This window comes from Pteronotus mesoamericanus, unplaced genomic scaffold, assembly GCF_021234165.1.
Source record: "Pteronotus mesoamericanus isolate MK-2021 breed Mesoamerican mustached bat unplaced genomic scaffold, CSHL_Meso_final scaffold_118, whole genome shotgun sequence".
Taxonomy (NCBI): Eukaryota; Metazoa; Chordata; class Mammalia; order Chiroptera; family Mormoopidae; genus Pteronotus; species Pteronotus mesoamericanus.
In genome coordinates, this window is record NW_026555301.1 from 6,313,367 (window position 1) to 6,329,493 (window position 16,127).

The 16,127-nt window shown below is 47.9% G+C and overlaps 1 protein-coding gene across 1 annotated transcript in view; it reads left to right on the forward strand.

Moving 5' to 3' along the window:
• Positions 1-13,818, forward strand: part of ALDH1L1 (aldehyde dehydrogenase 1 family member L1) — an 86,710-nt gene extending 72,892 nt beyond the window's left edge. The window contains exons 18-23 of the mRNA XM_054587307.1: positions 3,290-3,389; positions 4,460-4,558; positions 7,041-7,206; positions 9,787-9,892; positions 11,102-11,301; positions 13,171-13,818. Coding sequence (XP_054443282.1) covers positions 3,290-3,389; positions 4,460-4,558; positions 7,041-7,206; positions 9,787-9,892; positions 11,102-11,301; positions 13,171-13,226 — 727 coding nt within the window. The 3' untranslated portion in view covers positions 13,227-13,818. The remainder of the gene's footprint in view (positions 1-3,289; positions 3,390-4,459; positions 4,559-7,040; positions 7,207-9,786; positions 9,893-11,101; positions 11,302-13,170) is intronic.
• The last annotated feature ends 2,309 nt before the right edge of the window (positions 13,819-16,127 follow it).

Consider the following 16,127-nt stretch of genomic DNA (forward strand, 5'->3'; position numbering starts at 1 on the left):
CAAACAGGTTCTATATCCCTTCCTCATCCTCTTCTCCTTCTGGTATCCCTATTATATGGATATTATTACATTTCAGGTTGTCCTGCATTTTTCTAAATGACTCTTCATTCTTTTTGAGTCATTTTTCCTTTTCTTGCTCTTTCTGGAAGCTTTTTTCTACCTTGTCTTCCAGCTCGCTGATTCGGTCCTCAGCTTCATCTAGCCTGCTTTTGATTCCTTCTACTGTGTTCTTCAATTCAGAAATTGTTTTCTTCATTTCCTCTTGTCTCTTATTGATAGTTTCTATGTCCTTGTTCATACTGATATGGTTTGCGGTAAGTTCCTCATAGTTTCCCTGTAGTTTTTTGTAATTCTCTCTGAACTCACTGAGCTTCCTTAGACCTGTTGCTTGGAACTCAATATCTGATAGTTTACTTGCCTGTCTTTCATTTAGTTCTCTTTGTGGGGATTCCTCCTTTCCCTTCAAGTGGGGAGTATTTCTTTGTCTTCCCATTATTTATGAGACTCTTTTCTTTTGCTTCTGCTTCTTAAGTTGATCTGTGTGGATTTCCTGACTTTGTGCTGTGATCTTCTATGGTTGGAGACCATTGATTTTCTTTATGTTCTGGATCTGCTTCTGATGATGTCAGATGTTGACCCTCTCTGACCTTACTCAGTCTATTCAAGACTTCTGGTAATCTATTGTCTGTGGCTATCTCCTTCAGCTGTTAATGTATTCACTCTGCACACGGCAGGCCTCCTTAGACAGCTCAGGGTGAGGCGGAGTCCCTCCTGGGGGCAGGATTATTGGGTCCTCTCACACTGGTGCATATGGGGAAGGAGTATGCACTGGGATCCCCCCATCCACTCTCTCCATTTTCTCCCCAAAACCTCCATCCCCAGTGTCTCCTCAAGTGTCACCAGGCCTCTCTGCACCCCCTTTAGCCAGGGATCTACTATCTGTGGCTGCCACTCTGCACTCAGCAGGCAACTTAGATAGCACAGGGCAGGGTGGAATCTCACCTGGGGGTCGGGCTATTGGGTCTTTTGATGCTGATGCCACTCAGGGGGAGTGGTCTCTTCCTGAGCAAGATGGCTGCTGCCACATGGGGGATGAGTCAGCACCGAGATCCCACTGGCTACTCTGTTAGTTCTCTCCCCAAAACCTCCTTCCCCAGTCTCCCCTCAGGCGTCTCTAGCCCACCCTGCCTCTGCCTTTGCTGGAGACCAGGGTAAGTGGCTGCAAATAAAAATTTACGCGTTGGCCCTTTAAACAGTTCTTTGCATCTCCAGCCGCCTGTCTCTGGCAGAGAGCAACCCTGCAGCTTTTCGCAGCTGGCTGTTTTCCGTGCACTTTTTGGGCTCTGGTGCTGTGGGCTAGAGATCCTCACTTTTGGTTAAGACCCTGCTGTCCTCAGGGGGATCCAACTGGCCATTTAATATCCTTCTGGGGCTGCCACCCGTGGGCACCCTGCTTGTCTTCTCAGGTCTGTACCGCACTGCTTACTGGTTAGATTGCGCTAAAGCCAATTCTTCTGTCTCCAAGGTTACGAGGCTCCTCTCTCGCTCTTGTTCAGTTGTTTGCTCCAGGTGATTTCTCCACAATTTAGTTGTAATTTCAGGTTGGTCCTGGGAGAAGGTCAACGTTACTTTCACTCACTCCTCTGCCATCTTTATTCCCCTGTACCTGAATTTCTGGGGTGGATTTCAGCTATCTGCACTTTGATGGGTGTAAATAGATAGTAGTTGAGGGTGCTTCTGAGCTCACTGACTTTCAGGATTTCTAAGGGCATATGATCACCCATTTCTGTCTCTGTTCCAAGGGTCACATATGTGGGGAGTCCAGCTGTATCGTGACAATCCACAGGAAAAAAGGCTTCTCTTGTATTAAAACAATGTCTCCTTGTTATAGCTCCTAATGCAGAGCAATGCTCTCTCTCCCTAGGACAGTTCTGAAGTCCCTGTCTCCACAAATTCACAGGCTTCTCTGTGGCCCACAAGGTGGGGTTCATGCCCTTTAGCCCTGCACATGCCTTCTGTGAGCCAGACGGGGCTGTGTCCCCATTTCCAGTGGGTACCATGCTTGTGCCAATCACAATGGCCTTATGTAACATCCACTTTTGGGTCAGGAGCCACAGCAGTGTGGCTGGTGGGTCATGTTTTTTCAGTCAGTAGTGGCTGATGTCACAACCTGTGAGTTCACAAGGTAGTGTTGCTTTGAATCATTTTGAGTGCAGTGGAGTAAGCTTCAGTATTGAAGAGAAGGCGGTTGGAGGGAACGAGGGACTGACAAATGGACAGACAGAAGGATGACAAAGCAGGAGAGGTAACTGCAAATAGTCATAGCAGCTTATTTACCTCTTCTGATTCAAAAGTTGGTCAGTCTCTTCTGTGGTGTATAGATGAGAGTTACATCTGAACAAGTGTGTGCAAAGTGCAGAGGTAGGACTCTGGAAATGTCCACTCTAAGAACTCCAAGAAGAGTTTGGGTGGGCAGCATCCCATGGCATTGCAGCTGCTTTCTTTCCAGGAACCTCTCCAAGGCCTCGTGGCTTGTTCCTGAAACAGGGGAGTCCTTTTCCTGCAATCAGTCCTGAGTAAGGAGCCCCCTGCCCTGTGTCATGCCTCATGCTTCACTGGCCCAGTCTTCTGAGTGTCCCTTTGAATACAATGTCAATAAATCCATTTTGTGCCCACCAATGCAGTGTTCACAGGATCCCCAGCTACTCTGCTTGCACCCATCACTAAAAATCCAAGGTGTAAAGTCCCTACAGTACTGCAGCTGCCCCAAATGGGGAATAGTTCTATGTTTGATTTATTAGTTTGACATTTATTGAACACCAGTGGCATGACCAGACAAGTGCCTGTTCACTTTGGTGGGGCTTAAGCACTGGTGAATGGTGCACAGAAGCCTGGATTTTATAGGGAACTGTCAGGGCAGGCACCCTAACAAGATACCTTTAGAATAGAGGCCTTCAGAGGTGAGGAATGAGCTTCAGGGACATCTGAAGAAGAACTGACCAAAGAGGGAGGCAGTGAGAGCAAGGCCCTGAAGTGAGTGTGGGCTTGGGTGTTAGAGGAGGAGGAAGCACAGTGGACAGCCAGTGAGCAAGGGGAAGTGGGAGGGAATAGTTGGCCTGTGTAGGGTAGGGAGAAGATAGTGGACCAGGCCTCACATGGGGCTCCCTCCAACCCTCGGCTTGCTCTTTCAAATAAAGCATGCTTTGGAGCTGCCCTTGGCTCCCTCCACCTAGAGCCTTTGTGTACCCATCTGTGATGGACCCAACCCCACCAACACTCTTTCTTTCAGCTGTGCCCTGAGTAATGTGAAGAAGGTGTCCCTGGAGCTAGGTGGGAAGTCACCCCTTATCATCTTCGCTGACTGTGATCTCAGCAAGGCTGTGCAGATGGTGAGGGTCGGTCTGCAGGGTGGGAGAAGGAGTGAGGGAAGCTTTCTCTGATTCTACAGTCAGACTCACACATTTAACCTAGACTATAGTGCCAGCCATAAGCATACACTGTGACAGGAAGGGGCTTGGGAACAAGAGATGACACATGCTCTCCAAAATAAATTTCCCAGGAAGTTTCATAACTGTAAGCATAACTGGAATCAGCTTCACAGATTGTGAAACATGTTGAAATCAGCATGGCAACCTTTCCTATCCTAGGAAAGCAGCACCTTGGGCACTTGGGCACAACCCTGCTGACAGCAATCCCCACTCCCAAACTTTGGTTGTGGCTGTGTCCACAGTTACCCACCTCTGCCCCTGACCTGCTGTATAGTCTTAAGCAAGTTACTTTACCTTTCTGGACCTTCATGGTCTCATCTGTATGATGGGGAGAATAGAATACCTAGCTCTTATGGTTATTACAAGGACCAAACAACCTACTATGTCTGAAGGACTTAGAATGGTAGCCACATGTAGCACATGCTGTGTATCAGTTCTTTTTACATTAGTATTGTCATTGTTATGTCTCAGTCCCTGGCTGAACATTGTTATGTTATGTTCAACCAGGTGCCCAGATATACTCCCACTCCATCTAAGTCCCACTGTGCCTTGGAAGATGATGTGGCACCCAACACAGACATGAAAGAGAGTCCAGCCTCACTAGATGTGGAAACTGAAGGAGGCCAGTCTATCAGCCCAAGGATCTTGGTTCTGGTGCTGAGGCGACACTATTGGGCCAGAGACCTGGGCCATGCTGCAGGGCAGTGCAGTCCAGCTTTCAGGAGAGCCAAGTAGCCAGCCTGTCGCTCCTCCCCTTGTCCCTGACATGGGGCTCCCCAGGTCCAGAAAGCAGGCTCCCTTGGTCCTAGGTGCATATTTTTTCTGGACTGCCAGCAGTTCCCTCAGGCCTGACCTTAGTAGGCTAGAGCGTGTGCATTCCTCCCTTTTTCTTTATGAAGGGCCTAGTGGGACTGGGGGGCCAGCACCCCTGGGAGCAGCTGTAATTCAGCTTTCTTGTCCATTTGCCAAAGGGGATGAGCTCCGTCTTCTTCAACAAAGGCGAGAACTGCATTGCAGCAGGCCGGCTCTTCGTAGAGGACTCAATACATGACGAGTTTGTGCAGAAGGTGGTAAGTTCTGCCACAGGGTCTTGGTGCTGGTGCACTGGCACAGTCACCAGGTGGAGGTGGGCACAATTCTCCTTGGGGCAGGGAAACTTCATGGGGAACTATGTCAAGTCTTCACTGCATTTTGTTATTTTAGCAAAAAATGGAAACTTAGTAGCTAAACTTGACATAACCAAAAAGTGTTTATCTTAGGTTGGCTCTCTAGCAGTGGAGCCTGAGCCAGGAATTCATGTGGCTTACCAAAGGTGAGCACTTACAGGGAACCTGGAAGATGTCAAGGTCTAGGAGAGAACAGGGACTGAGGACATGGTCTCAGGTGACATCCAGCGTTGGCCTGACCCACAGACAGGAGCTTGGGAGCACAAATGATTTCACTCAGGTGTACCACTGAAGTTGAAAGGCCAGGCTTTTTTCTCCTGTTAACAGTTGTTGACTGGTCTGTCTGCCAGCTGGAGGAGAGCAGTTCCAGTCAGCTTCTGGGACTCTGCAGCAGCCACCTCTCACAGCCACTGCTGATTGGGTGCCCACAGGTTAAGGGAATGGGATGGGGTGCTGACAACATATCCTACTTCTTACAACATAGATACAGAAAAGAAAATCGCTCTTCCCCCACCAGTTCTGTTGGAACAGGTTGTGGGGAAAGATGCGGGTTGGTGTTAGTGTGGTCCATCCTGATCCATTCAGGCAGAGCACGGTTTTGGGGAACTCTGGTTGGCTCAGCTTCAGCCAAGAGCTCCTCTCCCCCACATGCTGCAGAGAGAAAAACCTAATCCAAATGACTATGAAAGGGGGTGCTAGGGGCACAAACTCTATGTGCAGGTTTAAACAAACTATTTATTTAGGAAGTCAGGAGAAATGAGAGAGTAGGCTTGGGAATAGGGTGGGACTGCTGTTAAGAAGGAGTTCCTGGAGATCTTGAATAATGGGTAAAAATATAAAGGCAGTGAAGAAAGGAACAGATTTTCTAAAAGAGAGTGTAATAGTTTCTGCCATATAATAAAACTAGTGGCTTGAGATAACAGCTGCTCACGCAACCCACAATCTTGTGAATTGGTAGTGTGGACACCAGCCCAAGCTCTCCTAAGCTTGCTTACACATCTGTGATGAGTTGCCAGGTCCGCTGGGACACTTGGTGGCTATGTTGGATGGCTCATTTTTTTGTTCCCCCAGTCCTTCATTCTGCAGTTTGTGCTCAGGTAGGTGCAGGGCTTGTGGCAGGACCCCCCTGTGTGAGAGTGAAGTTTAGAGGCCTCTTGGAGCTCACTCAGTTCCCCTGGGAGAAGGTAGGGCTCAGATTCCCAAATGCAGAGAGTAAGTTGAACATCCAGGAGACTCAACAAGATTGCCCTTTGTGTCTTTGGGAAACAAAAGCAGTTGGGTGGCCAGGCAGGAGCACAGTGGGGGCTTGATCTTGGTTTGGGGATACTTCAGGACAATCAGAAGAGCTAAGGTGCCCTGGTGGGAAGGTGGAAGTGGGGAGGCTTGAGCACCTCCTGCATATTAGTTAGCCTGGCTGAGAATGTGAAGCCAGCGTGGGAGTGAAGTGGCCCCAGCTACAGAAAAGGAGGCCAGTCAAGCCTGACCTCGAAGAGGCTACAGTGAGGGCAGAAATGACCTTGTTTTGTCTTAGGAAACCAAGAAAGGAGCTGGAGAGAGAGGTGACAAAAATGGGAGGAGCTGAAGCCTTAAATATCTGGTGTCTACCCCTGATCTCTGAATGCTGGTTATGTTCAACTGAGTCCCTTTTCCTATCAAGCATCCAACACCCTTTTCTGACTCTCTCTACCCCAGTGCCAGAATCATCAAATAACATTTGGCATACTACTTGAGGAGACCCAGGCCATCTGTAGGCAGCAAAGCCTAGACCTATTTGTATGTTGGCCAAGGCAACAGAGAAGGCTTCCTGGAAGAGGGGGCCTTCCAGTTGGGTTCTGAAGCAGGTAGAAGTAAGGTCAAGCATAGGTGAACTCCAGGCCCAGGTCTCTCCATTCCACTCAGTGTCTGTCCCTTCCATTCTAAATGATACCTTGCCACCGGGGAATTACATCAGGATTGGTGTTTCCCCATCCCATCCCCATCCCATATCCTGGAGTCCTGCAACAAGCCTTTCTTCAGCTTAGCGTGTGAAGCTGGGTGCAGGACTAATGTAGAGACACACCCTTTGCTGCCCCACTCTTGCTTCCCTCATTCAGAGGCACACCTGCCTCTATTTTCCATCCACCTATATCCTGTGCAACTATGTTTCCCAGCCACTCTGACACTAGGATTAGGTTTCCCTGCACATAGCATACATTTGAGCTTCAGCCTGGAAGGCAGGTTTGGAGCAAGAATATGGAATGCTATAAATGCCAGAAACTGGAACATGGGCTTTCTTCAGGGACCAGTGATTGGTCACTGAAAATCCAAATATGGAGGGGCATCAGGTGATGAGCAAAGTCAGAAACTATGGCACCTGAGTGAGACTGACTGAGAGGACTTTCTCCAGGTACAAGAGGTGAGGAAGATGAAGATTGGCAACCCTCTTGACCGTGACACCAACCATGGGCCACAGAATAACCAAGCCCACCTACAGAAGCTGATAGAGTATTGCCAGCACGGTGTGAAGGAAGGAGCCACGCTGGTCTGTGGTGGGAAACAAGTTCCTCGGCCAGGTTAGTCAGAACACTCCTTGTCCACTTGGGCAAACTGAGGAAGCAGGTAGCATGACCTGTGGTTTTCTGCCCAGAACTAACTGGAGGTAACTGAAGGCCAGGTACATGCATAGTCAGGGTCCCCAGTCCCAGGCCCCATCCAGGATCTTGGGTGGGTGGCATTTGCTATTTAAACACCTGCCAGACCAAGTGTAGGACTGGCAAGATGAAGGCACAAGAGCTGAAAGCATAGTCAGTGCCAGTTTAATCCATATTGTAGTGGACTCTGACTTGCCACTAACATCACTGCATCCTAGACATCCTTTCCTCCCATGGAGGGTTCCATAACCCTGCACTTGATGGTTTTCCTATATTTGGCCATTACTTCCTGGCAGTTGTTCTTTGCTGGAAGCTCCCTCTCCACCCGTCCCTTAAATGTAGATATATCCCCATGTCTGTCCTGAGTTTGAAGCACTTCTCATGTTAGACACTTTCCCTAGAAGATCTCAGTCTCTGCAATGGCTCAGATCCTCCCAAATATTTGTCTCCAGGCTCCTTCTCACTCAGAACTCCTAACCACCTGAACACCTCCACCTGCATGTCCCCTAGACCCTTCAGACTCAAAGGGTACCAAATACATCACATCATCATAGTATCCCCAAATCCAGCCTGAACCTAGACACACACACACCTGCATCTGTAGAATCTTCCATTTGAGGAAGTCAGCAGAGCCAGAGGTGCTGGAGCCACAGGTATAGACTATTTGAGCTGCTTCCCCATTAGAGTGCCTGCTCCAATTGGACAGGAGCCATGTGTCTCCTCTATACTATTAGGTCCCTCGTGTCAGAACTTAGCCTCCACTAAGCCTGAGTGAATTTGATGGAGCGAAGGAGAATTTTTTTAAAGTATATTATATTGATTATGCTGTTACAGTTGTCCTGATTATTTTTCCTTTCCCACCCTCTGCCTGGTACCCTCCTTCCTTTTAGATATCCCATCTTTAGTTCATGCCCATGGGTAATGAGTGTAAGTTCTTTGGTTTCTCCATTTCCTATGCAATTCTTAACCTCCCCCTGTCTATTTTGTCCCCACCAATGATGCTTCTTGATCCCTGCACCATTCCCCCATGTCTTCCCTTTTACCCTCCCAGCTGATAACCCTCCAAACAATTTCCAGACCTACAATTCTGTTCCTGTTCTAGTTGTTTGCTTAGTTTGTTTTTGTTTTAATTTTTTAGATTCAGTTGTTGATAGTTGTGAGTTTGTTGTCATTTTACTGTTCATAGTTTTGATTCTCTTCTTTTTCTTAAATAATTCCCTTAATATTTTATGTAATAGTGGCTTGGTGATGATAAATTCCTTAACTTTACCTTGTCTGGGAAGCACTTTATCTACTCTTCCATTCTAAATGATATCTTTGCTGGATAGAGTAATCTTGGATGTAAGTCCTTGCCTTTCATGACTTTGAATACTTCTTCCCAGCTCCTTCTTTCCTGCAAAATTTCTTTTGAGAAAAGGCTGATGGTTTTATGGTAATTCCTTTGTAGGTAACTCTTTACTTTTCTCTTGCTGCTAGTAACATTTTCTCTTTATCTTTAACCCTTGATATTTTATTTATGATGTGTCTTGGTGTGGTCCTCTTAGGGTCCAACTTGATTGAGACTCTGTGCTTCCTGGACTTGCATAGCTTTTTCCTTCACCAAATTAAGGACGTTTTCTTCCATTATTTTTTCAAGTAGATTTCCAATTCCTTGCTAGTTCTCTTCTCCTTCCAGCATCCCTAAGATGTGAATGTTGGACCTCTCGAAGTTGTCCCAGAGGCTGGGAATTCCCCTACTGAGAATTCCCGGAGGCCAGAGCTCTGGTGTTGATATGAGAGAAAGACACGATGGCACTGTTCAAAGAGCAGTTTGGGGGTGCAGCACCCAGGAACCATGAACAGTGGGAAACCTTCACCACCACAACCACCTGACCTGAAGGGCAAGAGGAGGGAGCAGAATTTCTGGGACCTGAGTAGGTGGTGGATCCATGTTGACAGAAGAGCATAAGACTGTATCTTGGTCAAGTGCACTTAACCGTGCACCTAGGGAGTCAGTGTCCACACTGAGGTGCCAGGAAGAAGAAGGAAGGTCGGCCTTGGAAGGTCTTGTCTGTAAGGACCAGTGTCCAAAGCCTCTCCCTAACCCTGGCTATTTCACTGGGATCAATGGAGACCTACCTGGGAGGCTGCACTAGCCAAAGAATTGGATATGTTTTCAGGTTCAATGTCACTAGAAACACCCAAGTCTTTGTCATAGTCTTGAGCCTTGATGCTGGCCTTGGACAGACTTGGATGCAAATGTCAGCTCTATCATAGATTAACTCTAAGCCTCATTTTCCTCAGCAGCATTTAGCTGAAAGGGTTGTGAAACTCACATGAAGTCATCTGTCTAGGGCAGGAAAGCCACCCACAGAATGTGGTGTCCACCATACAGATATCACAAATAGCACTGCAGAGTGGAATGTCCATGCAGTGGCTGGTGGGACCCAGCCTGGATGGGGAGAGGCTAGACTACTGGAGGAAGGTCTTCTCCCATGTCATGGGCCTCTGTCTCCCACACAGGTTTCTTTTTCGAGCCAACTGTTTTCACAGACGTGGAAGACCACATGTTCATAGCCAAAGAAGAGTCCTTTGGACCTGTCATGATCATCTCTCGGTTTGCCAGCGGGTAGGGAATCTGCTTATATCTCTCAAGAACTTGATTTTTTGCCTTGCATTACAGAGTTCTTCACATGTGAGGGTAGGAGGAGAACTCAGACAGGTTGTAGGCAGTGGATGCTGCCTGCCTGCCTGCCTGCTGAGTCCTCGTCAACCACTGAAGTAAGGAGAGCCCTAGGGGACTGGCAGGGCTTTGGGTCACAGTGTGAACATTCTCTGAACCTTTGGATGTCTCTCATGGTGTGTTATAATTATCTACTGCTATGTAATAACCTCCCCACACCCCAAACCTCAGTGGCTTGAAATAGCAACAGCTATTTATTTCATTTATGAATCTGCAATTTGGTAAGGGGTTGATAGGGCTGACCACCACTGTTCTGTGCCATGTCTGGGCCTCAGCAACAATGCCTGGAGTGGTTTTCTTTGCGTGGGCTCTGGGCCTCCCTGCAGGCTTCCCCTCTCCAACAATGGCAGCCTCAGGGCCTCTGCTCCATACCTGATTCCCACACAGAGGATGGGGGGAAGCTTCAAGTCTCCTCAAGATTCACTGATCAATCTCAGAAATCCCAGAACCTAATTTTTACCGTGTCCCATTGGCCTAGCAAGTCACTAAGGCTAGCCTGGGTTTAAAGGGAGAGGGATTGGACTCTGTGGCAATATTTGAACTACCACAAGTTCTTTTATTATTTTTCAGAATAGAGTCTTTGAATAGGTTATGAAATGGCACCTTCTCCTAATACACTGTACTTCCAACTGTCCAAAAATTACCAATTATCATCACATTCTGATTGTATTAGAATAAGATGCTTTTCTGCTATCTACCAAGCAAATATTGTGCTAAGCCTTCAAGGGACACCTCAGTATGGCTCCCTGGGGACTACTCAATACATGTGTGGTAGGGGCCCCACCTACCTCCTTTGGGCTCCTGTCTCACTATCTTTAAAGTGAGGGGCTCATCTTTGATGACCTGAAGGGTCCTTGTGGCTGACTGTGTGCAAATTTGACTCTGCTCTTCTTCCTCTCTTTAACTTTGTCTTTTTCTATTACCCTGTCTCCTCCAGTCTTGCTGTAGGCCTGGCACATTTCTCCTCAGAAGGTCCTGAGTGATGGGAAGCTTGGATGGGTGTGGGCTCCCCTTTGGGGGAGAGGATGCAGGTCTCCATGAATTCCATATTCCCCAATACTCCTTCACTAAATTTTTCCTGGATTTTCCCTGCAGTGATGTGGACACTGTGCTGTCTCGGGCCAATGCCACAGAATTTGGCCTGGCTTCTGGTGTCTTCACCAGGGACATCAGCAAGGCCCTGTATGTCAGTGAGAAGCTGGAGGCAGGCACCGTGTTTATCAACACATACAACAAGACTGACGTGGCCGCTCCCTTCGGAGGGTTCAAGCAATCTGGATTTGGCAAAGACCTAGGTAACCTAATCCTAAACATCTGTCAGAGGCCACTGGGTGTCAGGCCCTATCCCAGGAGCCAGAGTTATAACATTGAAAAGATGGTTGTTGGTGCTCACTTCTTACTGAGAAGGGACAAGTTGTAATTAAGGCAATAAACACGATCCTTCTAGAAAGTGAGGAATGCTAGAAAGCAGACAAGACAAAGTAATCCGGGAATGGAGACTGGGAAGGTGACTTTAGCCAGGGACTACGGAGGGCCTTTCTCAGGAGACAGCACTTGCCCCGAGCCTGCAGTAGTGGGAGGAGCCAGCCATGAAGACCTGAGGGTGTGTGTTCTCGGAAGAGGGGATGGCAGGTCCTGAGGGAACCAACTTTGGTCTTGGAACTGTAGAGAGAGGCTTATATGGATACAGGATGAGTAGGACAGGAAGAGAACATGCTTAAGAGGCAGGCAGAGGCCAGATCGAGGGACCCTGGGGCCACAGTCAGGCCTCAGGCTTCATCCTCAAGGAGAGGGGGAATTCATGGATCCAAGTGTTCCCACTGGGGCAGTGTGAGTCCCTAATGTAGAGACAAGGTCACCTAGATGGCAAGCCAAATGCAAGCCCAGCCTGACCTTCCTGCCCGGAAAGGGGAGTTCTGCTTCAACACTCAATCCTCTTTCCCCGTGCTGCTGCATGACTTAGGGTGAGTCATATTTCCCCCATCCTGCCACTCCAGAAGCCAGCAGCTGGGGAATAGCTCCCATTGGGAATCACAGCTCTGATGCCAAGCTTGGCAGGAAACAAAAGGTATGAGAGAGCAGCATACTGTTTCTTAAAAGCCTCCATCCCTTCAGGCCTCCCCTGAGTTCTCAGGGAGATTCAGGCTGAGGCTGGAACCAAGACAGTCACTGTTTTATTTCTCTTTCCTGCCACCTTTGAAACTCTGAGGAAAGCTCCAAAGGCTCTTGTGAAAATGGCCCAACTATACCCCCTAAATCCTTGCTGTCTACAGACACTCTGCATGCTGAAGCAGGGTGCATGTGTATACACATGCATGCACACACATGCACATGCACACATGTGCACACACATGCATGCTGGACACTTCTGCCGGCTGTGCCCTTGCCTCCCCTGGGCTACTTTCCTGGTATCCTCCATGGAAATCCAAGAGGACCACAACCATCCAGAAAGGCCGTAGGTACCCAGGATATTACCTCTGTCACTTATGAGTCTGCCCCACTCCAAGTTACCCCAGGCCCTCCTCCCACTGTTCCCTGTGTACTTTGTCCACAAACCCGGCCTTCCAAATATCCTACCTGGGATGGGCCAGAGACCTCAATGGGCCTCAGCTGGTGGTGAGGACAGGGTGGGCAGCAGCATGGTTCCTGGGGCCAGCCCCAACACTACACAGCAGGTAGGGGAGTTGCCAGGCAGACACAGGCCCTTTGTGCTGGTTGTGGGGCTGAAACATACTGATCACATAGCACAACCAAGTTCCAAAGATCCCAGGGACCCTTGAAGCACTCCTCTTCCCAGTCACAATTTGAGCTGGAATTAGCTGGCAGGCAGCAGTAAGGAGAAGCTGGAACATCTGGGTAACAGGAAGGCTCCAAGAGAGCCTCTCAGCTGCTCTGGAGCTGATAAAGCCACCCTTCCTTAGGTGCAGGTGGTTGGATCTGGGAAAGTCTCTGGAACAGTGGCCGCCGGTTGGTTCTATATTCCTGTTGGAATCCTGGCCCCCCAACTCACTGATTAATGGCTGATCCACTGACTGTTGGTTTCTCACCTGTGACAGGCTGAGTCAGAGTTGACCCCACTCACTTGCTACAGGGGTCCATGAGATAATATGAATGCAGGGGCAGCTATGATGGAGATGGTTCCAATTACATATGTTGTCTTGCAGGAGAGGCAGCCCTGAATGAGTACCTGAGGGTCAAGACAGTTACTTTTGAGTACTGAAGAAAGGTCTCATGAGAAGAAAGCCTTCATCTCACCTTCCACAACCTGACCTGTTCCCCACTCCCGGCCTGGCAACCTGATTGTCCTTCTCACCCCTGCCTAGGTGCACAGCTCCTCCCCCTAAAGTGGCCAGTGGAAGCCTCCTGCCTACAATCCCTGTCCCTGTCCAGGATCCCAACCCTAACAACCCCAATCCAATCAGAGTGACATTTGGCTGGGTGAGAAAGTGTCCCCAGGGTTAAAAAATGTCCTGACCAGCAGTAACCAGCACTCCATGTGTCTTTCCTGCCCATCTGGGTGTGCCCTGGGTGGCCCTGCAAGTTCTGGCACACAAGTGAGGTTTTGGGGCCCTGGAAATCCAGTTGCCCTGGGGAGAGATACAGAAGTGAGAAATGGGTGTGTGTTAGATCTAGCCTCAGAAAGTGGGTGCTGAAGAGGAGTTAAGAGTTCGAGAGGTTTGGGGGGTAATCTCCCTCCCGCCCCCCTTCATTGACGGACACAAAGGGGAGAAAGCAGGAAGGGCTGAAGAAGCTCAGACTTTGATGCAACCCAACTCCATCACCAAATGTGCCCTTTTGTGGGAGCCTCCCCAGGGCAAAAAAAGGCCTGTTGACCACTGATTAGAGGACACGGCAGTGGGAGGTGGCCCCGGAATCACCATGGGGCCATTGCCCCATACTGGCATTTCAGACTAGGGCAATGCTCAAGGGAGTTGTGGACCTGCCTAAACACAGACAAGTCCCACATCTGCCCTTTCTTGGATCGACATTGTTCTGCTTCAAATCACCTCTAGAGCCACAGCATCAACACTGTAGTTCAGGCTAATGCAACTGGCCTCAGCTGGTCCTTTCAGCTCTTCCCAATGTTAAGCATTCACAAGGGTCAGCCCTGCCTTCCCTGCAAACAGCCCTTTACAGGAGAAGAGCAGGCAACACCTTGAGCACAGGCCTATTCAAACCCAAATCAAGCCAGGAAAAACCTCTCTTTGGATGCACCCATAAACCTTGGTTTTAGCCAGGTCACCCACAAAAGCTCTACTTGAGACCTGTGGTTTAGACATACAAGATTAGGCTCCTAGTTTTCCCCCTCTGAGGTTTTTCCTGAAAATATAAAGAAAGTATAATAAAAGTTTGGCATTTTTTTCAGTAAGAATAAAAAAAAGTATAATAAGAAACTACTAAGTTTTTCTCTTTTATGTATTTCTCGCCTTTGTGACTTGTTCACTTCTACATAGAATACTTCACTTCTTGCACTTCTGGTCACCAAATGAGTGAGAGTTTTTCTCATATCAAGCAATTTGCTGCAACACCAACTGAATGTCCTATGATTTACTCAATTCTGACACCGCCTGCCTGAAGATAGCATCAGGTCCTACACGTTAAAGCTCAGTCCCACAAGACTGCTCCCACCCTACTTCAGATGTCAATCTGAAGATGTGAATTACTAGGTCCCCAGGCTATGTCCAACTTTTATCCAATTTAGCTATAAATTGAAAGCTCCTATGACCTTCTTAGGTTCAGTTTTTACTGGAGCAGCTCACAGAACTCAGGGAAACACATACTTACGTTTGCCAGCTTATTATATACTGGTAATAATGAATATAATAAGGATACAGATGAACAACCAGATGAAGAGATATATAGGGTGACGTCTGGGCAAGTCCTGAGTACAGGAACCTCTGTCCTGGTGTGGATTTGTTTGCCAATCTGGAATCTCTGAACTCTGTGTTACAGATTTTATGGAGGCTTCCACAAGTAGGCACAATCAATTATGAACTCAATTTCCACTCCCTCCTGCCTCTCTGGAAAAGTGGGTATGGGTGTGAGGCTGAAAATTCTAAGCTTTTAATCATGGGTTGGCCTTTTGGGTGACTATTTCTCATCCAGGAATGATCTATGAGCTCCCTCAGAGTCACCTCATTACAACAAAAGATGCACCTAGTGCTCTATCACTTAGAAAATTACAAGGGTTTCGGTTCTGTGCCTGGAACAAGAGGCAGAGAATAATATATATTTCCTATTATCTCACAGTAAGGATTGTAAGACTGTTAATTCCCCATTTCCTTTGCCTCCTTTCTGAAGTCATAGAAACCCCAAATTTTTAACTTGGGGGTGTTTGAGCACATGGCTGCCCTCCAAAAGCCCCAATCCCCAGCCTCTTTTGCAAGTAGGCAGTGGTCATGGAAACCAGTCAAATGGACAGAATTTGATTGGCAGTGACATGACCACTTCCAGATGCCCTTTAAGGGAGGAGTCAACTGTTACTCTCCCTCTTTTCCTCTCCTTGGGCTGGCTCAGAGCAAACCCAGTGGACACAGTGGTGAGCATTTTCCAACCATGTGGATGTGACAGTGCCTAGGGTGGGGGAAGGGATGGAGTAGCACATGAGGGAAGAAGTCTAAATCCCCAACATCATGGAGACACATATCAACTGAGGAAACTTGTCAGCAGACTATGACAGGGGAAAAATAACCCTTTACCATTCTCTTCGTAAAATTTTTAATCATTTTTATTGTTACTGTATTGTAAGATGTCCCAAATTTTCCCCTCTGTCCTCTTCTGCTCACTCCACCCTCCCACTCCAGCAGTCAATTCTCACACTGTACTCCATGTTCATGGGCCATTCATACATGTTCTTTGACTAGACCCTTCCCCTTCTTTCCACCATTATCATCCTCCCCCTACATCTCTGGTCACAGTCAGTCTGTCCATGTTTCCAGACCTGTGGTTCTGTGTTGTTCTTTAGTTTATTTTGTTCATTAGAGTCCTCTTATACATGACATCATATGGTATTTGTCTTTCACTAACTAGCTTATTTCACTTAGCAAAATATTCTCTGGTTCCATCTATGCTTTTGCAAAAGGTAGGAGTTCATTCTTTTTTTCTGCTGCATAGTATTCCA